General features: G+C 52.4%; 2 protein-coding genes across 2 annotated transcripts in view; one reads left to right on the top strand and one right to left on the bottom strand.

The window, feature by feature from the left end:
- Window positions 1-27,980, bottom strand: part of LOC144737446 (E3 ubiquitin/ISG15 ligase TRIM25-like) — a 227,628-nt gene that overhangs the window by 150,681 nt on the left and 48,967 nt on the right. The gene's annotated exons all lie outside the window — the stretch shown is intronic.
- Window positions 9-12,563, top strand: LOC144737448 (E3 ubiquitin/ISG15 ligase TRIM25-like). The gene is made up of 6 exons (XM_078620158.1): window positions 9-897; window positions 6,751-6,846; window positions 7,763-7,996; window positions 9,968-9,990; window positions 10,466-10,560; window positions 11,863-12,563. Exons 1-6 carry the CDS (start codon window positions 331-333, stop codon window positions 12,411-12,413), a joined length of 1,566 nt encoding a protein of 521 aa, XP_078476284.1. The 5' UTR covers window positions 9-330; the 3' UTR covers window positions 12,414-12,563.

Below are 27,980 nucleotides of genomic sequence, written 5' to 3'. Positions count from 1 at the left end.
TTATACTTTAACCTGCCTCACATTTAGGTGGCTTGATCCTGGTTTAACGTCTCAGATGTCGCCAGAGACTGCATGAGCTATAGCTAGATACTGCCGGAGCTACAGGCAGTGATAGCGTGAGCTACAGCAAGAAGCTGTCTGAGCTACTGCCAGAGACTGTGCTACATAAAGACTGCCTGAGCTACAGCCAGCGAATGCCTGAGCTACAGACAGAGACTGCCTGAGCTACATCCAGAAACTGCCTGAGCTGCAGCCAGCGACTGCCTGAGCTACAGACAGCGACTGCCTGAGCTCCATCCAGTGCCCGTCTCTGAGTGAAGCCACTGGGCCATGGCGAGTGCAGTTCCCAGTGGTAGCGAGGCTCCAGGGGAGTTGACCTGCCCCATCTGCCTGGACGCCTTCCGCTGCCCCTGCACGCTCAGCTGCGGCCACTCGTTCTGCCTCAAGTGCGTGGAGGGCGCCTGGGATGCGGCAGAGTCCTTGTCCTGCCCGCAGTGCCGAGTGACCTTCCCTCGGAGGCCCAAGCTGAACAAGAACGTGACGCTCACCAACCTCATCGAGCAGCTGCGAGTGGCTGAGCCCATGGCTGCCGATGCTGCTGCTTCTGCTGTTAGCTGCGATCATTGCAGGAAGCCCGCAGTGAAGACTTGCCTCAAGTGTGATTCGTCGTTCTGTATGAGCCACGTCGCGCCCCACCAGCAGTTGGCAAAGTTTAGTGACCATGTCCTGGTGTCACCTGGTGTGAACCTGGAGAATCGACGGTGCGCAGAGCATGGAGACGAATACCGCTTCTACTGCGTTAACGACGGACGCCTCGTCTGCAGTGACTGCACCATCACTGTTGATCATCGAGGCCACGAGCTCGTCACTCTGGAGTTGGAGCATGACAAACGAAAGGTGAGGAAGAGGTACTCACGGTCACCGAGTAGTACCCACGATACCGCAGCATCAGCTGATGAACTCTGTCATTGGCTCTCAACAGCAACATCTAATTATAACGAAACCACAGCGAGTGGCTCAGACTCATTTGAAAGTGGATTTAATATTTTACATGCCCGTCAATTTATTTTTCAAATTAGTGTTTTGAAGGGTAGATTCATAGTACAGTCGACCCTTCTGCATCGCGACTTTCCCCATCGCGGTTTCGATATATCGCGGGGTCGGCATAAGAAATGAAATGGGCATTTTTTGGGAGTTTTGGGGAGTTTTGTGAAAGGCGCAGGCGACACGCGAAGGCCAGCAGATGACACCCAAAAAGTTTAGTAACTCATAAATGCATAAATTATATGTACAGTATTGTATAATATTAATATATTTTATATTTTAACTAGCTTGTTTGTCCATACAAGGACGGGTGTATATTGCAGTAAATCTGAAATATTCAATAGAAAAATTGTTCAGCTCATGATTATTAATGAGGGCAGGGGGGAGGTTGCCCATGTGGAGTGACGTAACCCGCTAATGGTTATTGGGGAGGGGTGCGGCATGTGGAGTGACGTCACCCGTTCATGATTATTTATGAGGTGGGGGGAGTCCATGTAGAGGACCCCACCTGTTCATGAATATTAATGAGGGGGGTTGGCCTCATTTGGAGTGACGTCACGCGCGGGACACACAGACCATAAATATACACAATTTGTTTTAAGTTACATTTTTTAAAAATTTAGTTTCCAAAAAGAACTGCGGTTCTATGCGCTGGTTTGGAGGACACCAAGCGTGTTTACGGCAGTGACCTCGCAGTGATCTTTATATCTCGCGTTTCTCGTATATTTTTGTACCGCTTCGCTCACCAAGGGGACCAAGGGGACCAAAACATTTTACGCGTTTTTTTTAGATCATGGGGGGCCTGCGCCCCTAACCCCCACGAGGTGGAAGGGTCGACTGTATACAGGTGTAAAGGAGTAAAATGGGGACGTGACGTCAGATGTGCCGTTCAGTGCGATGACGTCACGTCTCCTAGGCTACTTAAGGGATACCCCGTGACGTAAGCGGGGTCACTGTGGGAACGGGTAAAGTAAACAGGGTGAAGAGGGAACCAGGGGTAGAGAGAGGTATCGAATAGGGAGTCTGGGGAGAAGCCGGTGGTAGCCGTAGAGGTGCTTCTCTCTCCGGTCAGTGGAGTCGGCAGAGTCCACGATCAGACACGAGAGAGAGAGACCGGAGCTAGCCGGCAGGGACCCAGACTCAGAGTAGGACCCCTAGCCCCTGGGAGTTGTGTACCCTGTGTAATATTGATAAGCTTTAATAAACCCTGGCGAAAGCCCTTAACTTACCTCCGTCTCCGAGTACGTCCGTCGGAACTTCTCTACAACTGGTGTCAGAGTATCTGCACTGCCGCTACCATGTTTACATCGGGAGCGGAGCGCAAGAACCCAGCGACGGGACGATCGGAGGATGAAGATGGTGGGGAGGAGGCTTTGGCAGTGACCACGGCATCCGGGGCTCCGGTGACAGGCCCCGGCAAGACGACGGGCGGGGGTGCCAGCTCGCCGCCGCCGCCGGAGACGAGGAGCGCCCCCGCAGACCTGCTGAAGCAGCTCCTGCAGGCGATGGCGCAGCTCTGCGCCTGTCTCGACATCGCGGAGGCGAAGTTGGATGCACCCGGCCCGCACTCGGGATGGGAGCAACTGTCAACCGCCGGGACGCCGCGAGAGGCGGCCGCCATCTTGGCTGCGACGCCCCAGCTGGCCGCCATTTTGCCTGCGACGTCGCCACCGGCGGCCATGTTGGTTGGGCGCCTCAGGCGGCCGCCATTTTGGCTGCGACGCGACAGGCGGCGGCCATTGTTCATGCGACGCCGCACGTCGGCGCCATGGCTGCCATGGCGACCGCGACGCCGTTCTCCACCGCGGGTGCCGCCGCGACTTCGCAGCACGCCACGCGCGCGGGGGCTGCCGTCGGCGACGCCACAGCTCCACACCATGCTGCACCCGCCGGGGGAGCCCCAGATTCCGGGGCTCCGCACCTTGCCGCACCACGGGAGTTGCCGAGGGTGCTGCCGTGGTTCCGGGCATCGCCGTGCAGGCGGGGTGCACTGCGGGTGTCGCCGCAGCCCGTGCATCGCTGCCGCAGCTCCGCACGACGCCGCGCGTGGAAGTTGACGCGGTTCCGCGCGTCGCCGTGCCTGCGGGATTTGGCGCGCCCGCCACCGCGGCTCCACATGTCGCCGCGGCCGTGGGGTGAGCCGAGGGTCACGCCGGGGCACCGCACCTCGCTGTGCATGCAGGTTTTGCCGCCAGCGACGCCGCACCAGGTTGCTATTTTGCCGCGATCGTGGTGGGGGCCGCCGGCGACGCCGCGCCCCGTACCTCATGGTGCCTGGGTGTTGCCATGCCGATGCAGCGGCTCTGCATCTCGCCACAGGATGGGCAGCAGGAGCCGCCACTCGGGCCGGCGCGTGCCTGGCAGGAGCAGCGTTGGGCTGCTGGGCTGCTGCAGCTCTCCCGGGGCCTGTCACCAGCTGGCGCGGTGCCTGCCCTGGCGATTCGTGCCACATGGGGAGGCGTGCGCTCTGTTGACGGCCTGTGGGACCGCTGCCGGCGGCCTCCAGCCCTCATCGCCAAATTGTGTTATGTTGGTGTGTTTTGTCTAGACTGCCCAATTGTCGGTTTTGGTGTGGTTTGTCTGGGCTTCTCAATTGTTGTTTGTTGGTGTGTATTGTCTGGGCCATCGGGATTCCGCCTTTGTATTGATGGCAGCGCGTGATGAGAGTTTCAAGGTTTTGAAATTTGATTGATTGTTGTCATGCTGCCTGGATGTTGTCGGTTGGTTGTGAATATGTTGGTTTGTGGTTCTGGGACTCCTCTACTTTTATATCATTTACAGCCGAGTCGGCTGCATTTTTTTTTTCACAGGGGGGGGTAATGTAGAACAGTAAAATGGGGACGTGACGTCAGGTGTACCGTTCAGTGCGATGACGTCCCGTCTCCTAGGGTACTTAAGGGATACCCCGTGACGTAAGCGGGGTCACTGTGGGAACGAGTAGAGTAAGCAGGGTAAAGAGGGAACCAGGGGTAGAGAGAGGGATCGAATAGGGAGTCTGGGGAGAAGCCGGTGGTAGCCGTAGAGGTGCTTCTCTCTTCGGTCGGTGGAGTCGGCAGAATCCACGATCCGACACGAGAGAGAGAGACCGGAGCTAGCCGGCAGGGACCTAGACTCAGAGTAGGACCCCTAGCCCCTGGGAGTTGTGTACCCTGTGTAATATTGATGAGCTTTAATAAACCCTGGCGAAAGCCCTTAACTTACCTCCGTCTCCGAGTATGTCCGTCGGAACCTCTCTACACAGGTGTAGTGGGTTAAATTCAGGCGCACACTGGAACTTTGGAGGCAACACTATTTATTAGGAAACATAACAATTAACACTTAACATAACGACTTAAGGTGGTAGCCACCTTTCCTAACTTAACCAACACACGGGGATACTACATCACTGGACTAGGACAGTCCAACATGCTGCCTAGTCCACTCGCGGCTACCGGAGAGCTTCATCCCAGAGATGACCCAGCAGAACAGCCCAGAACAGCACAGCTCTCCGTCCACGCCCCGCTTATAACCACTCTGGCGTAGCCGGCTCCGCCCCAGGCCACATTCCCCCCTGAGGCCCCTGGCCCCCCTTTATCCGGTCACGTGTCCTGTTGGGTTCACGCAGAGTGTCACGGCCCGACACGACCCCCGTGACACCTGCCGACAGCTGTGAGGGTCGCTGGCCCCCGAGATCTCTCCCGGCTGTATCCACTCCCCGACCCCTCGCTGCTGTCCAAACCGCCCCGGCTACCGCTGGGCTCATCGCTCACGGGGCAAGGACTATCGTCTGATGGTTCCCCTCCCTGGGTCCCCCCTCCTCGGGTTTGCGTGAAGGGCATGGCTCGTCACCGGCTCCTGTATGCCCGTTAACACGGTGTTGCCTCTCCTTCAATCAAACGCAATGCCTCCCCTCACGCAGCCCCGCACAGCACTTACACGCTGCGGGCGTACGTACACACTCCCTCTTTACACAGCCCCACGCAGCACTCGTCTCAACACCGAATACCCACGTTACGATCGCACACCTTTGGAGCACTGATTACACACGCCGCGAGCATACGCACACACCGCACCGCACCCGTTCACACTCCCTCTTTACACAGCCCCACGCAGCACTCGTCTCAACACCGAATACCCACGTTACGAGCGCACATCGGTGGAGCACTGATTACACACGCCGCGAGCGTACGCACACACAGCCGCGTGCGCGTTCACACTTCTAATCGAGACCACACGAGGTTACGATTAGTTCTTAATGATTTATTATTGGCTACCTGCGATTTGCTGTTAAATCAGTGTGGATCGATAAGGCTGACCTACGCTAACGCCCAAGGGTCTATTCCCGATTTATCTACTTATCATACGCTTTCACCTCTTTACTCACGGTTTAATGCGCTTGGCGTTCCGTTGGCCTCCTCGCTGCTCACCTCGACGCGTCTCACGGACGTTCGGGTGGCCGAACTGGAAGCCGTGACGAGCGCTGACTTCTTGGAGTAAAAGGCCTCTACCTGGCTGCGCCCCCCTTTTATCGTCTCCCTACATCAAGGGATGCCGACTCGAGAGCCTTCTTGGCCAATCAGGTCGCCACGCCCGTTAAGCCGCATTCCCATGTTTCCCTAAAAATGGGCGCACGCCGGCCGCGGCGGCTTGCGGGCGCCTTTGTTATGCCAATCAGCCGCGGTTTCCGTAACAAAGACTCGCTGTGGGCTGCTTCGCGCCGGTGGTTCCTGAGCACTCCGCCACGCTAATCAGCTGCCCCCCCCCTCTGGCTTCCCCTTAGTTCGTGGCTGTGGCCCCCCTGCCGGCCTTGTTCATACGTGTGTGTGTGGGGGGGGGGTGCGTTTCAACCGTGGTGGCTGGACAGCCCTCGCCGTGACCATACAATCTCAACCTGGTCACAGCGCCGCAGTGCGAACCAGCATCGGGGGAGGCCGCCCAATTCCCTGGCTGCAGGAAACTGTGAAGATTGTCCCTATGAAGGCTTTCGGGTAAAAACCGGCCAGCCAGGTGACCTCCCCTCGGAGCTCTATGGGGGGGGGGGGGGGGAAATGCGTTAGGGTGTGTTTATGTGGGAGGTGGTGAGGGGGAAGTGGGGTTGGCCCCGTCGCTTGGTGGTGGCGAGGTCGTAGATGGGGGCGCCCGCCGAGCGGCTTCGCGGCGGCGGCATCACACAGCCCCCACACCGAGCCAATACAGTAGTGTCGTTCTACGACACTACACAAGCATCAGGGTCGGGTTCGAACCCACGACCTCCTATTTCGCAGGCAAGGCAGATAACATCTCACCATTCTGGTGCCTTGTCCACCCACTTCTCAGATAGCGCCGCCCACGACTCGGATAGCCCCGCCCACTACTCGTCTAGCCCCACCCCCCACTCGGGTAGCCCCACCCACCACTCTGATATCCCTGCTCATTACTCAGGTAGCCCCGCCCACTACTCCAGTAGCCCTGCCCACTGCTCAGGTAGCCATGCCCACTGCTCAGGTAGCCTCACCCACTGCTTAGGTAGCTCTGTCCACTGCTTAGGTAGCTCCACCCACAACTTAGGAAGCCCTGCGCACATTTGAGCTCCTCGTGAAATTAGTTCCCTGCAGCGCTTGCTCCCCCAGCCTCCATCGCTGCACCGGAGCTACTGCTCCCGTCACTGTGGAGGGATTTACGTGGAGTTGGGGTGAGAGAGGACGCTCAGAGAGTGAGTGGAGTCTCCCCTGGTGACGTCTCTCACAGAAACAAGTGGGAGAGGAGACGCAGGCGGTGGAGGAGAAGAGGAAGGAGGCGGAGGAGTCCGTGAGGCGGATGGAGGCCGCTCGCAAGGTCGTGCAGGTACCAAGTCCGGGGTAGGGTTTGTGATGGAGGACAACTCCATTCATTCACGTGGACTTCCATTTGCTCTAAACACATTGTGGGACTAAAAACAAACCGATTAATACACCTCAATAATCAGGATGAGAAAAGTTGTGGTTCTCATCTCCGCTGAGAAACACAATCAGTGGTTGAAATTCAAGATTCCCATATCACCTTACAGTTTACCACATCAACGACTGCGAACTATAGTGGTCAGATGAGGTGGTATGTACCTCTTATCCAATTATCTGGTAGCAGAGTTGGTGGATCACACACAGACTATACTCTTTGGTTATTTCGGTAAAGCCACGTAGGTATAAAATAAAATAAATCACGAAGTTTCGGGCGCAACACAAGCATCCGTCATCAGGTGGGAAAGGCTGTTGTACACCATCTTTCTGAAACCAATCAGGATTTAGGGTGGCCAGGTGGCTGTATAGCAAGTGGTTTCATGATCCCCTCTCTTCATCCATACATATGTGTTTTTTTCTCTCACAATACATCCATTTAAAGAGGAATTGGCCTAGCTTCCCATTTCATTCAGGCTCTACATGCTGAAGGCAAATTACAGACTTCCCTTTGCGTCAAGCGAAGGTTAACAAAGCATAGTCCTGATAGCCTTGCACAATGAGAATGCCACGGAAGCTAAATGTACTCATGATGGTATTTTATTATGTCATTGTCAAACAGCCCCCGCCAGTTAAGGCGAATCGTGTTGTACTGAAAATGCACAGTGGCGTTATCAGAGGCAGAAGTAGAAGGAGGCCTCAGTGCTGCAGACTCATATCACTGTCTGGACACGTTCACAGCTGTACTCAGCTCACACCGACCTGAATGTCATTTCACAGAGGACCAGAATTTAATGAACAGAGATGGCATTTATTTCTCTTTGCAGGGATCCATGACAGTTGAAAAGGCCTCAATCTCGGTCAGATTCACCCGCGCGAGAGCAGCGTGGGATGTGGAGGAGAAGGCGGCTTTAGAGCAAGTGGAGAAGAAAGGGCGCAAGCTCCTGTCCCAGATCGAGAAGGAGATCGCTCGCTACCAGCGCGAGATCAGCGAGCTCCAGGCAGCAGCCACTCGCCTGCAGGCCCTAGCGCAGGAGAGGGACTCGTTCGCGTTCCTGCAGGTGAGCGATGAGTCTCCAGTGTCGCTATTGGCACAGAGCCCTCTCACCAGCAGCAGCAGCAGAGGGAGGCTCCTGAATGAGAGCTCGCTTCCACTGGGCTTGTGAACACAGCTCCACTCATTGATTCGCATCACAGCTCCAGTGACTGCCATTTGGAAGCCCAGCTCATATTTTCTCAGTTAAATGAATTATATCTCCTATTCTTTAACAGATTCCCATTAAGTTTGTTTCATTGTGATTATAAACTAAATGTTATTGGAATTGCATTTTTAAATAAACCTTACAATAACAGCAATAACAATGTACACGGTAATCATGATTATCATCAGCCATGATCTATCCACTGATGGATGAAGGCCTCCCCAAGCCGTTGCCACATCTCTTGATGCCGCGATGCAACAATCCACCAGCGCCTGCTCACGAGCCGATGTCATCTCTGCTTCCTACTTTGTGTACCTCCTCTTGGATGCGCTACCTTCAATGTTCCTATTATGGAAGCTAAAATAAATACGAGGTCTCATACGCGTATTAATGACATTCTTGTGTATTCACCACCACTTCTGTAAGACCTGCCACGTGTGCATTGACGACAGAAATTAATCTCAACACTGATTAATATCAACTGGTCTCACTCTGAAATAGTTGCCCTGCAAATCAGTGTTGGTCCTCATAGGGGTGGCAAGATGTTAACTATCTCGCCTGGTATACCGAAGGTCGGGAATTTGATCCCAACACTGACGATCTTATACATTGGAGTTTTCATGTCTCTTTCCATGGTCTCATAGATTTTTCCCTGGGTCCTCCAGTTTTTCACACGTGCGTTTAGAGTATTGAGCTGCTATAAATTCCCACGTGATGAACCACTTCGTGAGCTATCATTTGTGGCCAGGTCGCTTCTGAAGAGCTCTATCGCTCAGTGGGCCTTACATGTAAATTTTTTAAATAATAGTTTATATTTCGATTTAAAGCTTTCGTGACTGCAGGGATTTATTTTCTTGGTTCTTTCGGTAAAGTCACGTAGAAGGAAAATAATAAAATAATAAAAATAAAACATAATACAATAATTCTCACGACGTGTCGGTCACAACGCAAGCAGCCGTCTTTAGGTGGAGAACAGGTCTGTCGAGAGACAGAGTCTGAATGGCACGCCCCAGGCTTGGAGCGACTATTTATGATGGGATGGAGGGGCGAAGAGCGTCTTGACAAAAAAATTTGCATATCAAGAGGAATTCGTTTAGCATTAGAAGACGTTACATCAGCAGAGGTTAGTGTAAATGCGATTGGTAATACCAATCGCATTTCCTTCTACGTGACTTTACCGAAAGAAACAAGAAGATAAATCCCTGCAGTCACGAAAGCTTTCAATCGAAATTTAACCTCCACTACGGGGTGGGTTTCCACAAAACTTTAAAATGCTTCAACAAGCTCCGGTATAAGAAGGCTCAGCTAATCGAGTCTCTCACCTTTCTGAAGAGATGCCGCGACTCTAAGGTAATACCAATCGCATTTACACTAACCTCTACTGCTGTAACTTCTTCTAATGCTAAACGAATTCCTCTTGATATGCAAATTATTTTGTCAAGACGCTCTTCGCCCCTCCATCCCAGCATAAATAGTCGCTCCACGCCTGGGGCGTGCCATTCAGACTCTTCTCTCGACAGACCTGTTCTCCACCTAAAGACGGCTGCTTGCGTTGTGGCCGAAACGTCGTGAGAATTATTTTATTATGTTTTATTTATATTATTTTCCTTCTACGTGACTTTACGAAAGAACCAAGAAGATAGTAGTTTATAGTTGACTTTCAACTGGTCTCACTGAAATATTTCCACCGTAAGTCAGTGTTGGTGATCATGGGGTCATAAGCAAATACTTTGGAGTTTACATTCCACCCACGGTGTTGCAGTGGGAACTCCACTGATCACAAGGGATTGGAGGTAGAGTCACATTAATGCATCTCTCTTTCTCCCATAGGGGCACCTGGAGGAGACTTGCAGGTAAAGACGACTATCACTCACGACTCGACACACGACAACATGGGACTGAGTGTGGGGTGCGGGCAGTGAGACATTGGCTGTGTGGGGATGTTGTGTGTAGTGAATGCTGTGTGATGGTGCCGTATGTGGTGAAGCTCTGTGTGGTGATGCTGTGTGATGAGGCTGTGTGTGGTGAAGCTGTGTGATGATGCTGTGTGGTGATGATGTTGTGTAATGAGGCTGTGTGTAATGATGCTGTGTGTGGTAATGCTGTGTGGTAATGCTGTGTGATTATGCTATGTGTGATGAAGCTGTGTTTTGATACCGTGCGTGGTTATGCTGTATGTGGTAATAGTAATTCTGTGTGGTGATTCTGTAATTGTGAGATGAGTGATTATGCTTTGTTTAATGAGTGCCTGTGAGATGGAGCTGTGATGATCCTGTGAGTGACGATGCTCTGCTTGAGACAGTAGCCATGTCTGTTCTGCTTTCACAGAACAGGGAGGGTTACAGCAGATCCACCCTCAGCTCCCACCCAAGAGGACATTGCCTCACTGAAAGTCCTGGAGACAACTGGAGTCAAACTCCTGTGTGAGTTCTTCAGTGTGAATCATGGGTGATGGGGCCATCTTGACAATACATTATCCCCATGTGTGTGCACGAGGTCGACTCAGACTCAAATAATTACATGGTATTTTATTAACATCACCACTAGGGAGACAAAGGCCGCCAGGCGTAGTGCTGGCCACCCACCCCTTCGTGTGTCGTGCCAGCCTTCAACGGTGCTTATTTACCCCCACAGTCTGTAAAGGCTACACGGGGGATGTCTTTGTTTACATCCTGGAACCTGATGCGGTGTGTAAACAAACTCGCCACTAGGAGACCAAGGTGGATGGGCGTGGTGCTGGCCATTCACCTCGTGTGCCATGCCAGCCTTCATAGACTCTCACGGACAGCACTTGTCCCAATTGTCTGTGAAGGCTACACAGGGGATCTTTGTCTTTGTTCACATCCCATTGCAGGACCGTATTGAACAACACTATGAGACTCAGTGTGGTGTTCTTGGGTAAATAATCAGCATTACGAGCCAGAGGTAATTGTGATGTTGAGATGCAGTGTGTGCCTGTGAATGTGTCTGTGCATTTGTGCATGGGGGAGCGGTGGCATAGTGGTTACCACGTTGCACTACGAACCCAGTTACCTGGGTTTGATTACCCGCCATGGCTAACATCAGTGGCAGGTGATACCTGATTCAGTTCTGGGCCTCTGCGAGGCAGTTTCAACCTCAAATGAGTTCCTGATGCTGGTAATGGTCATAATGATGGTGATAGTGGTCGTGATGAGGATGGTCGTAATTATGCTGTTAGTGATGTGAGTGATGGGAATGGTGATAGCATTGGTGATGGTGTTGTTCGTGGTGATGTCAGTGATGGTCGTGATGGTAATGATGGTGACATTGGAGATAATATAGGTGGTGATGGTTGTGATGGTTTTGCTGATGTCGCTGATGGTCGTAGTGATGATAGTAATGATGATATTGGTTATGTTGATGCTGGTCGTGTTGGTTATTTTGGTGATAGTGATGAAGATGGTGGTGATGGGAATAGTGGTGATGGTAGTGATGTTGGTGATTATTTGTGATGGTCCTAGTGGTGGTGCTTATTGCGATAATGATGTTGTTGATGTTCATAGTGTTGATGATGTGGGTGATGGTGATGTATCTGTTGTTGTCATCGATGATATTGATGACGAGGATGCTTGGTGATGTGTATGTTTGTGATGTTATTGTTGATGGTAAAGATAATGGTTGGTGATGGTAATGTTGATGGTGGTGATGGTGGATGATGGTGATGACAGTGTTCTGTAGTGATGTTGTCATCGCTGTTGTCACAGACGGATGCTCACCGACTCTGGACACAAACTCAGCTCATAATCAACTCCAGATCTCCTCGGATCTCAGGACGGTGACGCTGACCGGTGGCACCCAGGGTCGCCCCTATCACCCACACCGGTTTAATAGCTTTGCACAAGCCCTGTGCTGTGAAAGCTTCTCGTCGGGCCACCACTACTGGGAGGTGGACGTGGGGGACGTGGAGTGGTGGCGGGTGGGAGTCGTGTACGGGACGATCCCACGGAAAGGGAGTGGTGCTGCACAGCGGCTGGGAGGGAGCGACGCGTCCTGGTGTTTAGAGAAATGTGACAAAAACTTCTCAGTGTTTCATGGTGGAGTGAAGACTGCACTGTCGGTGAGGGGGGCCCCCTCCCCCCGCAGAATCGGTCTTCACCTGCACTGGGACGGGGGGCTCCTGGCGTTTCACCGCGCCGACTCCATGGAGGTGATCCACGAGGTTAGGCAGAGATTCTTGCAGCCTCTCTACCCTGGGATGTGGGTGTGGCGTTTTAATGAACCATTGAAGATCGTGGATCTGAGTCGTGCATCCTGAGGATTAGGACAGACAGAAACCCAAGAAACCGAGACAGAAACCCAAGAAACCGAGACAGAAACCCAAGAAACAGAGGAGAGGGGGGATAGTGAGGAGAGGGCGAAGTGATAGTGAGGGGAAGGTGGAACGGAGGGTGAGGAAAGTTGAGCGTTAGGGGAGGGTGAGGTAAAGTGAGGGTTAGGGGAGGGTGGGCTGATGGGAGGGTGAGCTTAAAATTGAGGAGTGAGGTGAGCATGGAAGGGGAGAGTAAGGTTCAGGTTGGTGTGCGTGAGCGATGTCGCTGGTGCAGTACAAATCGCCGGTGTGGAAGTTTGAGGGATTTGAATTAAATCTGAGTGGGGAATCAGCGCAGCCCCAGAGTCTGTGTGGCCGCTCCTTCACCTGCAGTGTGCGCTCGCGTCACCACGCCTCCTAATCCCTGCGATTCACCATCATCACCCCATCATCATCCCATCATCACTATCATCAACATCACCAACAGCATTATCACCACCACCATCACTATCATCATACACCATCACCATGATTACTTTCAAAACCACCAAAACCAACATAATCACCATCACCACCAACATCATCACAATAATCACAATCATCATCATCATTACCATCATCATGATCATCAATACCACAAAAACCACCATAATCATCATCACCAACATCATCATCACCACCATCACTATCACCGTGAAAATCATCATCACCTCATCACCATTATTACTACCACTACCACCTTCGTCACAATCATCGCCATCATCATTACCATCACCATTACTATCGTCACCGCCATCATCATCATCTCCCTTCCTCCTTCGCAAATCCCTTATCTCCACAAGAAACATTAAAGACGTAATACACACCACGTATCGTTTTAGTCACCACATTATTCGCAGGCACGGCCTTTTGGGAGTGCCTAATTGAAGCGGCATTTAGTTCAACGCAAGCAACAGTGTCTCATCAGCAGCAGAGTCAGGCTCGCGTGAAGCAATGTATGATTGTTGAACTTATTTCGCATCGTACATAGCCAACGTACGTAGCCAACCATGCTTATTGGAGGTGCAATGCTGGCGAATTTTCCAGATGTTCATCAGTATCAGGGTTTTATTCGCCATGAAAATTCGCACAGACAAGGAATTTACTTTGGCAGGAAGGTGCATACATTCAACATATAGGAATCTTAAATCTTAAATAAATCGTGCACAAGTCTAACTATACTAAAGGTACAAAGTCTAACTAATACTAAGGGGCTAAAGTATGTAAAGGTTTTGAATAAAATAAAATATATAATATAAAATAGCTATAATATACAATATAAACATACAGAAATACGATTCCAAAGAACACAGGATGAGATGTTACTATCCTTTGTGCAAGCACTTCCAAGAGTTCATGAACAGTGAGCCTGGTGAAATTTGGGGAGCGCATCGTCAGTAGTGAACCTTTGGTTCCTAGGGTGTTTCGGCCTTTCATACTATACACTTTTCCCAAAGGCGGCCAGCGACAGGGTGATCAATCCTACGCTTGGGTCCCATTCCCAATTAGTCATAGGAGTTGGTTTGCTATTGATAGCCAACATCCCATGGGACTATGCATGGCAGGGGTGTCCTCCTCCCTGAGTCAAGCATTGTTGACTGCATACCTCCCAGCCCTCTCACTTTGGGGCCCAGCTGGGGTCTTTCCTCTTCATCCAGAGCCACTGACTGCTGCCTTCTGCCGCCTCCGATACAGGTCTGATTGCCGAACGCTGGCTCTGGCCCTTAATTCCCAGGTCTCTAAGCAGTCTGGTTGTAGATGTTGCCACAAAACCTCTGCAGCCCACCTCCACTGGTCGGACTTCTGTGTTCCAGCCATGATGCCGTGCTTCGGCAGCTAGATCGGCATAGCACAGATGTTTTCGCTCATAAGCCTCATCTACTGAGTCTTCCCAGGGTACTGTGAGCTCAATGATGAAGACCTTCTTGAGCGAACGGGACCAGAGCACCATGTCAGGTCTTAGGGTGGTGGTTGCGATCTCCGGAGGAAACACAAGTTGCCGGCCAATGTCAGCTAGCATTTTCCAGTCGCGGGCCAAGCGCAGCTGGTCTCGCTCTATTGGTGTAGAGCCGCTCTTCGGTGGTTTAGCCCCTTCGCGGACAAAGGTCGTCCGTAAGGGGTGTGATGCTGCTAGGGGTGGTAGGGAGTTGGTGGCAGCTCGCTTGTCCTCCAGGGCGGACGCAAGGTTTTTAAGGACTTGGTTGTGACGCCAAGTGTAGCGTCCTTGGGTGAGGCTTGTTTTACACCCTGTGAGAATGTGCCTGAGGTTGGCTGGCATGGAACAGAGGGCACAGTCCGGATCTTCACCATACCATTGGTGAAGATTAACTGGTGTTGGAAGGACGTCATATGTTGCTCTGATGGAAAAGCTCAACCGCCTCGCTTCCATGGCACGGTGTCATTATGCAGATAAATTGTTAAAGTCAGTGTGAGCCCTTGGCCTTGTTGAAGAAGCCAGAAGCGGATGGGAAGAAACTGTTTTTGTGGCGTGAGGTTTTGGTCCTGATAGACCGAAGCCTTCTGCCGGAGGGGAGTAGCTGAAGCAGAGAGTGTCCAGGGTGGGAGGAGTCGGCCACAATCTTCCTCGCTCGCCTCAGGGTCCTCGAGGTGTGCAGGTCCTCGAGGGTAGGCAGATTGCAGCCAATCACCTTCTCAGCAGTGCGAACGATACGCTGCAGTCTGCTTTTGTCCTTGGCAGTGGCAGCAGCGTATCAGATGGTGATGGAGGAGGTGAGGATGGACTCAATGATGGCTGTGTAGAAATGCACCATCATTGTCTTTGGCAGGTCGAATTTCTTCAGCTGCCGTAGGAAGGACATCCTCTGTTGTGCTCTCTTTATGAGGGAGCTGATGTTCAGTTCCCACTTGAGGTCCTGGGAGAGGATAGTACCCAGAAAGCGGAAGGACTCCACAGTGTTCACTGGGGAGTCGCACAGGGTGATGGGGGTGAGTGGGGCTGTATTCTTCCTGAAGTCCACAACCATCTCCACTGACTTAAGAGCATTGAGCTATAAGTTCTGGCTACACCAGCTCACCAGGTTGTCATCTTCCCACCTATAGTCAGACTCATCCCCACCAGAGATGAGCCCAATGAGGGTGGTGTCGTCCGCAAACTTCAAGAGTTTGACGGACGGATGACTGGAGGTGCAGCTGTCAGTGTACAGGGAGAAGAGCAGAGGGGAAAGGACGCAGCCCTGAGGAGATCCGGTGCTGATGGACCGGGAGTCAGAGACTTGTGTTCCCAGCTTAACGCACTTCTTCCTGTCAGACAGGAAGTCTGTGATCCACCTGCAGGTGGAGTCGGGCACGTTCAGCTGGGAGAGCTTGTCCTGAAGCAGGGCAGGGATGATGGTGTTGAAAGCAGAGCTGAAGTCCACAAACAGGATCCTGGCGTGTGTTGCTGGGGAGTCCAGGTGCTGTAGGGTGAAGTGGAGGGTCATGTTAACTGCGTCGTCCACAGACCTGTTGGCTCTGTAGGCAAACTGCGGGGGGTCCAGGAGAGGGTCTGTGATGGCTTAGAGGTGTGCCAGCACCAGGCGCTCAAAATACTTCATTACCACAGAGGTTAGGGCGACGGGTCTGTAATCATTAAGTCCTGTTGGCCTTGGCTTTTTGGGCACAGGGATGATGGCGGAGGACTTGAGACAGGCTGGTACATGGCATGTCTCCAGTGAGGCGTTGAAGATGTTGGTGAACACTGGAGACAGCTGGTCAGCGCAGTGCTTGAGGGTCGCTGGAGAGACAGAGTCTGGCCCAGCTGCTTTGCGGGGGTTCTGCCTCTTGAAAAGTCTGTTAACCTCTCCCTCCTGAATTGAGAGAGTCATCTCTATAGTGGTGGGAGGGGGGAGGCCTCTTGGGTGGGAAGGGGTAGTTCAGGATAGTCCAATTGTCTTTCAAATCTGCAGTAGAACTCGTTCAGGTCGTTGGCCAGGCGGGAGTTGTTAGTGGTGTGGGGGGCTCTGGGCTTGGTAGCGGCGTTCAAAATCCAGTAAATCCTTGTGGAAGCGCTCGCCTTGATCCTCCGAGTACACTCCCATGTTCTCCTTGAATTTATCAAGATGGGCATAAAGGATATGGGCTTTGAGGGACATCCTACTTCCCATTGTGCCGTAGTTCTTCACCAGCCTCAACCAGCTCCACATAGTTTTTGACCTTGTGTTTGCCCAGAAAGACAAAAAATCAGTGCGACAAAGCTGTTCCAAGCCGCTTCCTCCTTGCTAGTGAGCTTCTTGGGGGATTCATTGCACTCCAGGATATTCTTTATCTGTGATCCGATGAAGACACCGGCTTTGACCTTCGCCTCAGACAGCTTAGTGAAGAAGTCTTGAAGGTACTTGAAGGCTGCCGACTCTTTATCTCCAGCTCTGACAAATTGTTTCATAAGGCCCAATTTGATGTGCAGCATTGGCATCAGCACCTTCCGGGGGTCCACCAATGGCTCCCACTTGACGTTGTTCCTCCCAACAGAGAACTCGATCCGCTTTGGCCAGTCCCGCCTGTGGTAGTGCGCCTTGGTTGTCCCTGCTGTCCCAAAGGCAAATATAGTAGGGAAACTTGGTAAAACCTCCTTGGAGACCCATCAGGAATGCCATCATTTTGAAGTCTCCGATGACCTCCCAGCCGTACTCATCAGACTGCAAGTCGTCCAGGAAGGTATTGATGCTGTTGTAATCCTCTTTGAGGTGCACCGAGTGAGCCAGGGGAAGAGACGTGTACTTGTTACCATTAGGGAGCAGCACAGCTTTGAGGCTCCTGGATGAGCTGTCAATGAAGAGGCACCACTCATTCTGGTTACAGGCGATTCTGATTGCCACGAACAGACTGGTCAGATTGTGGCAGAAGAAGAGCCCATCTTGACGGGTGAAGAAGCTGCAAGAAGGTTGGTGATGCTTCCTCTGATCTGCGACTTGCACACTTTCATCCAACAAGTTCCACTGCTTGAGCCTAGATGTCAAAAGCTCGGCATTGGACTTGGTGAGACCAAGATCTCTAATCAAGTCGTTGAGGTCTTTTTGGTTTGGGTAGTATGGTTTCTCTCCTCAGCTCCACCTCTGAAATTGTCATCTGGATCTACATCTTCCTTGCTCTCTGACTTGCTGCTCTCTTCTATAGACGGCTACTCTCTCTCTGGAGTGGGTACGGGGAGCTCATGGCAGTGTAGCACCGGGGTGATGGATGAAGGAAGGTCCTGATACGTGATAGCAGGTGCATTATTGCCAGTCCGACGTTTGTAAGGGTCCACCTTGCAAAAGTAGCAGTTGCTTGAGTGGTCACTGGGTTCCCGCCAAATTATTGGGATAGCGAACTTCATGGCTCTCTCTTTCCCTCTGTACCATCCTTCAAAAATAAATTTCACCCATGAATAATGTGTAAGAGAGTCTGACAACATTTTTCATGTTTATTTTTTTCAATAACATTGAAAATTGTAAAACATTTTAAAATTAAAAACTTTAACAATTAAAAAAATTGGAACAAATTTTATAATATAAAATTCTCAGCAACAATTGTACATCTTACCTTCCAGAGTTTTTTACATTGCTTGAAGGTGAAATGAGGTGCCCAGGGTTTGTCTTGATCCCCGACAGGCATGCCAAAATATGCCTTGTAGGTCTCACACATTTTAGCAGATCCTTCCACAGAGTACTTTTTCGCTCGTCTTGATAAATTGGCCACAGACATAGCAAAATGCGTCTGCCGGATGCTTGCAGCCTCTTGATACCATCTCAGACAAATGCAGATATGTATCCACTTAGGCAGCTGGAACTAAGCTGAACTGGTGGGCTTAAGGCCCCTGTATTTATACTACTTTTTATATTACTGAAAAGTTATATAATGTTCTATAAGTTACTCCTAATTTACTCAGCACTTAATCTATCTTGAAAATAGGTAAATTCCAAAATATCACTGTCCTGGTCACAAAAGGTTGTGGGGAATAGCCAATTCTGTACTTTTGAGGCATAAGCAATGAGTGTAATTCAGGCGTGTTAAGAAAAAGTCATGAACTAATGATGACAGGTCTGCGGCAAAGAGGAGCGGGCACAACCCTCCGAGTGTTTGTAGGTGGTAGATATCTGCTCTGAACGTAGCTATGAGTTGTGAGCGCACGGTCAAGCTCTGATCGCTGCAGTCAGTTTTGCTTTGTTCATACAGCGACTTCAGACAAGCATTCTCAAATAACAGATAGCGGCATCTTGATCTGACGGACATTGAAAACTAATTTCTTTAGAACTGATTTTTGTGTTTGGTTTGTTGACCTCACCCCGCACCTCTGATTAGCACTGTTAGCTATGTACGGTGCGAAATAAGTTCAACATATATACATAGAATCTGAATCAGCATCTTTATTTAAACTGAAGGAATCTAATGAGTTATGAAGCTCTTTTTCGAGATGGGCAGTAGGGGCAGGACAGAAAGTTACAATAACAAACAGTACAAATAACCAATAGGGGTGTAAAATATAGCAAAGGTGTGCAAATCACTGAAACTAGATAAAGACTAATTAAACAAAGTATATAACTACAAATTGCAACCGATTTTTTCTACACGTACATTTATTTAATGAAGATTTATGATGTTAAGGGAGGAAACAAGGTTGTTCCAAAACAAATTCTCATTGTTGGGATAGTTCACATGGTAGATACAATACAAATAGAAGATCAGAATGATAAATGGGGTTTAGTCTGTTAAGTGTTAGATTAGTAGCTGATGTATACGCAGCGTCACCATAGCCACCCTACCTTGTCATTTAACAATTTGTGGACGAGATGTTACCACAATGTACCTTTTTGATAATGGTCTGAGATGTATCTCTGAAATCATTTAATCGTACTGTCTGACAATTATAGCTGACTGTGTCTTGAGTAGAATATCATGGGCAAGAGTTTCAAAAGGCTTTTTACGAGGATACAATGCCACGTTACAGACAGAAAATGCCGATTTGTCGTTAATTTAAGCGCTACAGCCGATGGTGGTGTACCTCGGCACATCTGTCACTTCTCCTGCTCAAATGAGATGAACTTAACCCACGATTCATGAACTTAACAATAACATTAACCCTGGAATATGCTCACACAGCAGAATGGGGAAGATAAGAAGGCGTTCCAAGAGGGAAACACTTCACATATTCAAGGGCCTCTCCATGGACATGGATAGTCTGGGGGTGGTTGGCTGATCCAATGGCGGTTGGTGGACGACCTTGGCTTTGGTGATGTTCAAGAGTGGTACTGTCCACCCACCCTCACTCCTCGTGTGCCGTGCCGGCCTTCAAAGGTGCAACTCGCTAACAGCACGTGGCTCAGCAGAAGTGTGCTAAGGCTGTACGGGGATATTTGTGAATACCTCTACAGTCTTGTCATCTCCCACAGCTCCGAGATTACGAAGCCATCGCTGCAATCATATTTCGTCAGCTGGGAAGCGTAAGACGGAGTTCATTCGCAAATCAGTGGGGTATCTCTCAATGGATCCCCATGTATTAGGGTGATTTCTTAAGGTTGTGGTTTGTATGTTAAAGGTGGTTTCAGGTGTTGGTGGTTTGTGGTCAATGCAGGATTGAACGCTTTGTTACAATGTGGCTTTTTATTAAATGGTATATGGGCAGCTACACGAGGTTATTTTGTTTTAGCCAAATGAGAGTGAGTGGGTGCGTGAGATGGTGGGTGATTGAATCAGTGAGTGGATGAGTGTAAAAGTGACACAATGTGAGTGAGATGGTGAGTGAGATGGTGAGTGAGTGAATGAGTGATATGGTGGGTGAATGAATCGATGGGTGCGTGAGATGGTGGGTGAGTAGGATGTTGGGTGAGTGAATGAGATGATGCATGAGTGAATGAATAAGTCGGTGAATGAGTGAGATATGTTGTGGTGAGTTTTGGGGCGAGGTAAGTGAGGTGAGTTAGCATGAGGTATGTTGAGATAAGATGACGTGAATTAGGGTTGAGGTGAATTGAGATGAGATGAGGTGTATGAGATGAGTTGACATATTAGTTGAAATGGACTTTGACCAGCCACCCCTGGCGCTCACACGTCAGCATCTTTCAAACCGTAAGAACCAAAGAACAGTGCAGTACTTTATGATGACAAATACGACAAATGCACGCATTACACCGTGACCACGGGACTCCGGGAGGAGACCATCGACGACTGCCGGTCCGGCGGCTCCGAGACCTCAGACTGCAGCTGCGCCAAGCTGTTCAACGTGCGGTCGGAGGTGCCGGCCAAGTACAAACACCGTATTTTTGAGTGCACACTTCTAGAGCGCAGTTGTCAGTGCAAAACAAGACACCCCCTGCTGGATGCTGGGAATCCTTGAGGTTGCAAACGACTTCACTGCAGATTCGTGTATCCCGGGTTCATGCTGCCTCAAGACCGTAGCCATGGAGACAACATTGGGGGGGACCAAATCTTCCAGGGGGTCTGGGGGTCACCCCCCCCCCCCAGAAAAAAAATCTAAATTTGAAAACAAATTTCCTGCCTAAAATATAAAAAAATCACTAACATATAGGATGGACTTTTTATTAATTGTTTACAATGTCTAATAGTGTATTGCATGACATTGCTGTTTTTTTATTTTTTACCTTTTCTTGTTTCATTGTATGTAATGGCAGACATTAGGGATTAATAAAGTACAAGCATAACTAGAATCATATGAACAGAAATCTATTTAATAGCAATATATTGGGGGGGGACATTTTGAGAATATTTTAATATTGCATGTGTAGTGTTGTAAGTGTAAAGTAGTAACTTGGCGGGAGACGACGGTGACGGGTAGCACACCTTTTTATTAACACCAAACTGTTACACGGGTGGCAACTGCCACATAACCCACGAGGTTCCCCTGGCTACACTCGCACAGGCTCTTTCGCCCCGTAGCTTCTAGGGTTCCACCCGGCTGGGTTATTAGTCTCGGCTCTGGATCCCGCAGCCTGGTCCCACATGGACGCCCAGACCTCGGGTCCCACAGCCTCGCCTCTGAACCGCACAGGGTCCCGGCCCTTGACAAGGACAGCGGGGCTAGGGGTCTCAGGGCCCTATCTCTTCGCTCCGTCTTCGATCTTCAGCTGGTAATAACTCCCCGAGTGCTCCAGCGCGTCCTACTTTATAGTCCTTTATGCGGACGTCGCTGAGAGCACCCATCCCAGTTGACCAATCACTCAGCACGCTGGCCACGATCCTCTTTCCCATATCGTGTCTCCGCGCACAACCGCGCACCCAGCGCCGCCCCGTGATCCATCACTGTCGGCGTGCGTCAACACCCCCACACTCGATGTAGCCACGCCCGGCGCGCGCACACACACGCCCCCACCTTGTCAGCACGCACCGCCACTACATCACCCCCTACCACATAGCTCGCAGCCGACCCGGCTGCTAAAAAAATGTTTTATTTCCCTCCCCAATTAGTGTGTGCCCCGTAACACGAACAACAACCACAACAACACAACACAATAAGAACTCCGCCATCCGTAAGCAGAGCATATCACCGCAACAACAGAACAATATGTACAAGCGGCGAGCGACAACAATAAACATATATACAAAAATGACTCGTGCAGCGTGCCTTCATTACCGACCACCCCTTGAACGGGGCAATGTACTGGGCAGGAGGGGAACGTGGCGCCGAGCCGCAATCTCGGCCCCCCCCTCAGGAAAAGTGGCGTGTCTTAGCACGAGTCCGCCTGGCCGGTCCGTCGTACGGAACCAGACGCGGATGAACGTCCGGTGGCGCCGGCAGTCCAGGGAGGCACGGGGCAGGTAATGTAGATCCGTGCGCGCCTCGGGAATCCGGCTCACGGTGGTCAGCCGCCGTCAGGTCCGCGACACCTGGGAGTAGGTCAGGCGGAGACACGTGAGGATCAGACTGCGACACCTCCCTCCCCGAGCCGACGGCCCCATCACACGCTCGGTCGTTACGGCACAAAGGGAGGTCATGGGTTTCCGCGAAAGGTTTCAGCCGGGAGGGGTGTACGTACCAACGGCGTTTTCCCCATTTAATCTGGATACACTGGGGTCGCGCAATACGCACGATTTCCACAGGTCCCCTCCATGGTCTCAACAACTTAGGGGACGTAGCCAACGGTGCATGTGGACAATGCAGCCAGGCCTTATCGCCTGTTTTCCAATCGTGCGTATACACTTTCCATTCACGCAACCTCTCGTTAGCGACCTGGCGCGACCTCGAATTCAACCTTGCAGCCTCCCGCGCTTCAGCCAGTTTGGCGATGTTAAATTTGATGTGTTCGGCCAATTTGGATTTCGCACGTGGCTGGGAAATCCCCAGTTGGACATCCATAGGCGGATCAGCCTCGCGTCCATACATGAGAAAAAATGGGGAAAACCCCGTTGCCGCATGGGGGGCCATTCGATAGGCCGCGAGTACCCCGGGTACCTGCAAGTCCCAATCAACCTGATCGTTGCAGACCTGTTGGCACAGCATAGAAGTAATCGTTCTGTTTAGACGTTCAACCATTCCATCAGTCTGCGGGTGGTACGGGGAGGTACGCACTTTTTTCGTACCCAACAGGTCGCACACCTCGCGCAACAAAACGCTCGAAAAATTCTTTCCCTGGTCCGTAAGCAAGCGTTCGGGGGCGCCTTTGTCCAAAACAGCCCTGGACAAAGGCGTCCGCCACCGCCGCAGCTGACTGGTTGGCGAGTGGCCACGCCATGGGCCATCGGGTGAAGTATTCTACACCAACCAGCAGGTATTTGTTACCCCTAGGTGTAGCGGGAAAGGGCCCCAAAATGTCGAGCGCGACCAGTTCGTTCGTGCGCGAAACCTGAATGGATTGCAGCGGTGGATTAGCCGCTATCTGTGGTGGCTTCCTTCGAGCGCACCCCACACATCCCTTGAGGATGTTCTCCACGTCGCTCCCCATACCCGGCCAATAATAGTCCCGTTGGAGTAGGGCAAGCGTTTTGTGAAATCCAAAATGCATGAGGCGTTCGTGAGCAGCCAGAACGACCTTACCCCGTAAAGCAGATGGCACAACGAGCGTATGGCGCCGGGACATATTGTCCCACTTCATCAGGAAGCCCTGTCTGACCACCCATGAACTAGTCCGCGTCTCCCCCCCCTCGGGAGCCTCTGCCTTCCGCCGCAGCGCGAGTAGGGAGCTGTCGGCCATTTGGAGACGGCCCCACTCGATAAGAGGTAACACGAGTAACGAGTCCCCGCCCGCTGGAGCGGTGGGCAACACGACCTCTGAAGCGTCCATGGCGGCGAGCAAAACTTCCGCGCGAGCGGCGACAGGGGGTTTACACCGCGCCGATCCCAGAAGACACGCGCATTCCGAGCGCGGAGGCAACCGCGACAAGGCATCCGCATTCGAGTGCCGCAGTCCCTTTCGGTAAATCGTCGTGAACTGGTAGTCTTGGAGGACCTCCAGCCATCGGGACAATTGTCCGGAGGGTTGCGCCACCCGCATTGCGTATTGGAGAGCCGCGTGGTCCGTACGAACAGTAAAATGACGTCCGTAGAGATACGGTCTGAATTGCTGTATAAAAAAAACGATCGCTAGCAATTCACGACGAGTCACACAGTAGCGTTGTTCCGCAGGTGACAGAACTCTACTACCGTAGGCGACCACCCGTTCGACCCCCCCGACCACCTGTGAGAGCACTCCCCCGATACCCATGTTACTGGCATCCATGTCAAGCAGAAACGGTTGCGTGAAATCGGGGTAACACAAGGGGGGAGCTCGCACCAAGGCGTCCCGAAGGGAGCAGAACGCGGCCTCCTCATCTGAGCCCCAGTGAAACCTTACCCCTTTAGCCGTCAAAGCGTGTAGGGGCCTGGCTATGGTGGCAAAATGTTGTACAAAACGGCGGTAGTAGGAGGCGAATCCTATGAAGCTGCGGACTTCAGTAACTGAGGTCGGCGTTGGCCATGAGCTGACACAGTGCGTTTTTGCAGGGTCTGTGGAGATCCCTGAACGGCCAACAATGTGGCCCAAGTACCGGACCGATTCCCAAAGCAGGTGACATTTAGCGGCTTTAAATTTTAATTTAGCGGAACGCATCCTGAGGAACACCCCTCTCAACCGCTGGAGGTGCTCCTCGAAAGTCCGGCTGAAAACGATGATATCATCGAGGTAGATCAAACAGGTGTCCCATTGGAGTCCTGACAAAACCAATTCCATGAGCCTCTGGAACGTGGCGGGAGCGGAATGTAAGCCCATGGGCAATCGATTGAATTCAAATAGGCCTCCTGGTGTCCGGAAAGCGGTCTTAGGTTTTGATTCCTGATCGAGGGGCAATTGCCAAAATCCTGAAAGCAGGTCAAGCGTCGAAAAATACTGTGCTCCCGCCAAGGCATCCAGCGATTCATCCATCCTGGGGAGCGGATACGCGTCGGCCATAGAGATTTTATTTAGGCGGCGAAAATCCACACAAAATCGCAAGGACCCGTCCTGTTTCTTAACAAGAACAATGGGAGCCCCCCACGGACTGGAAGAGGGCGAAATGATGTCGGCAGCCAGCATGTCATCAACTGCCGACCTCACATGTTCCTTTTCGGCTGGGCTGAGCCGGAATGGATTTTGCCGAATAGGGGCCGCATCACCGGTCGCTATGTGGTGGCGCAACAGATCCGTGCAGCCAATATCATACTTATGTCTGCTAAAGATGTCGGCGAATTCGAGTAGCAGGCCCCTCAACGCTCCCAACTGCACACTAGACAAGTCACTAGACCCAGCACACAACGAGTCCAGCCATTGTGTCCCCTCTTCCGACGGAGGGTGTGTATCGAGGCTGGAGTCGGCATGTGCAACGAGCCGTTCGTCGACGGGCAGCGGCGCCGCGTGAGCCAGCACCGTGCCCTGTGTAATCACAGCTGTCCGCGACCCCGTATTCAGAACCATCACGAACGGATCACTGTCCGCCCGCACCATGGTCTGAGCTACTGCTAAGTCGAGGCCCCCAACAGCTCTGTTAGACGGTCCTAACAGAACACCCTGGTCCCCCGCGTCGATCCCGAGGGGTTTTCGCAACCGAAGGGGTACCAACATTTGCGATCCCGGGGGCACCCGCACAGTCTGAGTTGCCAGCGCCTGAACCGTAGCACAAACCGTGCGTATTTTGGTAGGACTCGTTAAAAATGCAACCCGCCGACCCGACGGAAGCTCAATGCAGGCCTGATCAATGAGAATTTTAATGGGCATTTTAGCCAAGAAGTCAGTGCCCAGTAAACAAGGGACCGCCAGAGACGATGACACAAAAATGGGACCCGCCAATTTGATATCACCAATACAAATAGTGGCCCGAATCTGTCCGATTATTCCCAAAGATCCCCCGTTCGCCGCGTAAAACGGTACGTCCACCGGGAGAAGGGGTCGGCATTGGACGGGAAGGATGTTATAAATAAGGTCCGAAATGATGGTGGCCGATGCACCCGTGTCCACCAACACCCGGACCTCGACCCCGTCAATAAACCCCGTTACTACGGACGACCCGGCCGACGCAGCCACTATCCTGTGGGCCAACTCTGACCATTTGACTGCCCCCGGGCCCTGTACGAACCCCCCTCGCCGAACCGAACCCTCGGTACCCATACGCGGTCCCCCCACCGCGAAGCGGCGACCCGAGTGTGCCATGTATGTGGACCGAGCGTGTGGGGTGCCGCGACTTGCCGGGGTTTGCTGGGATGACTTGGAGCCTTGGTCGTCGTCCGGACGTGGTCCCGTGGCGCGCTGACGCGGAGCCCGGCACCCGGACGCGACGTGACCCCGGAGGCCGCAGTTGTAACACAAGACCATGGACGTCGTAGGTTTCGGTTGCTCCAGCTTGCGGGATCGTACGGGCAAGCGACCACCCGATCTCCACTCCCCCGGTCTTGAGACGGTGAAGGCCTCCTCCCGAACCGCAGCAGTCGGAGGCTCGGCGCTCGTCGCGGCTGGTGTCGCGATCCCCGCCGACGCACAGATGACCGTCCGCTTACGCTTGAGGACCTCGTGTGCGTGAATACTTGTCGCCACCCCCAAGGAGCAGATGTCCATTTCGTCGGCCGTATTTATGGGCACTCCCAGACCGTGAGCCAACGCCAGCAGTTGCTCCGTGACCATGGCGTCATTCCCCTCCTTGTCCATACGGGGGAAAGCGGCGTCCGCCAGGGCGAGCAGCGATGTGCGATAGGCGAGCGTAGTTTCTCCATCCACCTTACGCCGTTCGTAAAACTGGTGGCGACAGGTCGAGGGCGGTCCGAACACCTTAGCCATGAGATGCAGCGCGGCCTGGAGCGTTGAGCGGGACGACCTTGGGGCGGATGTGAAGGCCGCAAGTGCGTCGTCATCGAGCATCGCCGGCAGCGCGCGTAGGGCCGTGATGTCGGACCACCCCGACATCTCCTGATGCGCGAGGAACCTTCGATGGAAGGCCCCCCAGTCGCCCCCATCCGCCTTGAACGCCGTGAGCGCGGGCAGTCTCTGTTGGAGGACCTGGTCGTCGTCCCCCGATGACTGCTTTTCCCGCGCACCGCTGTAGTCAATGAAAATGTCGGCTCCGTCGGCAGGCGCATGGTGGAGAGTCTCGGCGCGCGCCAATGACGCGGGCTGCGTGGAGTGGAGGTCCCCGAGCACGTGGTGTCCCCGCTTCCCGCCAATCGCTGGTGGACCCTCGAAAATGGCGCCAACTTCAAAACTTTTGGCGCGAAGCGCGTTTTGGCTGGATCCCGGCGGCCGCGCTCCCTCCTCCACTCTTGCAGTCGTCCTCCCACCTCCTGAAGCCGTGAGTTCGGACAAAATCGAAGCGGCGGCGAGCAACAACTCCGCCAGGCGGGAGTGTGCTTCCTGAAGGCCGGTGTTGGAGGCGAGCGGAGCGTCGTCCATCGGCGCGAGGTACTGCATCGGCGGCATCTCATCTTCCTCGCCACCCGATGCTTGTGTCTCCGGTACGTCGTCGTCTTCCCGATCTCGCTCGTGGGTACGGGTAGTCTTCCTAGTATCCATCGTTTGTGAAGACAGGTTTACTTCTGACGCCAGTTGTAAAGTAGTAACTTGGCGGGAGACGATGGTGACGGGTAGCACACCTTTTTATTAACACCAAACTGTTACACGGGTGGCAACTGCCACATAACCCACGAGGTTCCCCTGGCTACACTCGCACAGGCTCTTTCGCCCCGTAGCTTCTAGGGTTCCACCCGGCTGGGTTATTAGTCTCGGCTCTGGATCCCGCAGCCTGGTCCCACATGGACGCCCAGACCTCGGGTCCCACAGCCTCGCCTCTGAACCGCACAGGGTCCCGGCCCTTGACAAGGACAGCGGGGCTAGGGGTTTCAGGGCCCTATCTCTTCGCTCCGTCTTCGATCTTCAGCTGGTAATAACTCCCCGAGTGCTCCAGCGCGTCCCCCTTTATAGTCCTTTATGCGGACGTCGCTGAGAGCACCCATCCCAGTTGACCAATCACTCAGCACGCTGGCCACGATCCTCTTTCCCATATCGTGTCTCCGCGCACAACCGCGCACCCAGCGCCGCCCGTGATCCATCACTGTCGGCGTGCGTCAACACCCCCACACTCGATGTAGCCACGCCCGGCGCGCGCACACAC

This window comes from Lampetra planeri, chromosome 69 (assembly GCF_965212315.1).
Source record: "Lampetra planeri chromosome 69, kcLamPlan1.2.h2, whole genome shotgun sequence".
In the NCBI taxonomy this organism is placed as follows: Eukaryota; Metazoa; Chordata; class Hyperoartia; order Petromyzontiformes; family Petromyzontidae; genus Lampetra; species Lampetra planeri.
Note: the sequence above shows the minus strand (reverse complement) of the source record. Positions and strands in the feature narration are given on the sequence as shown.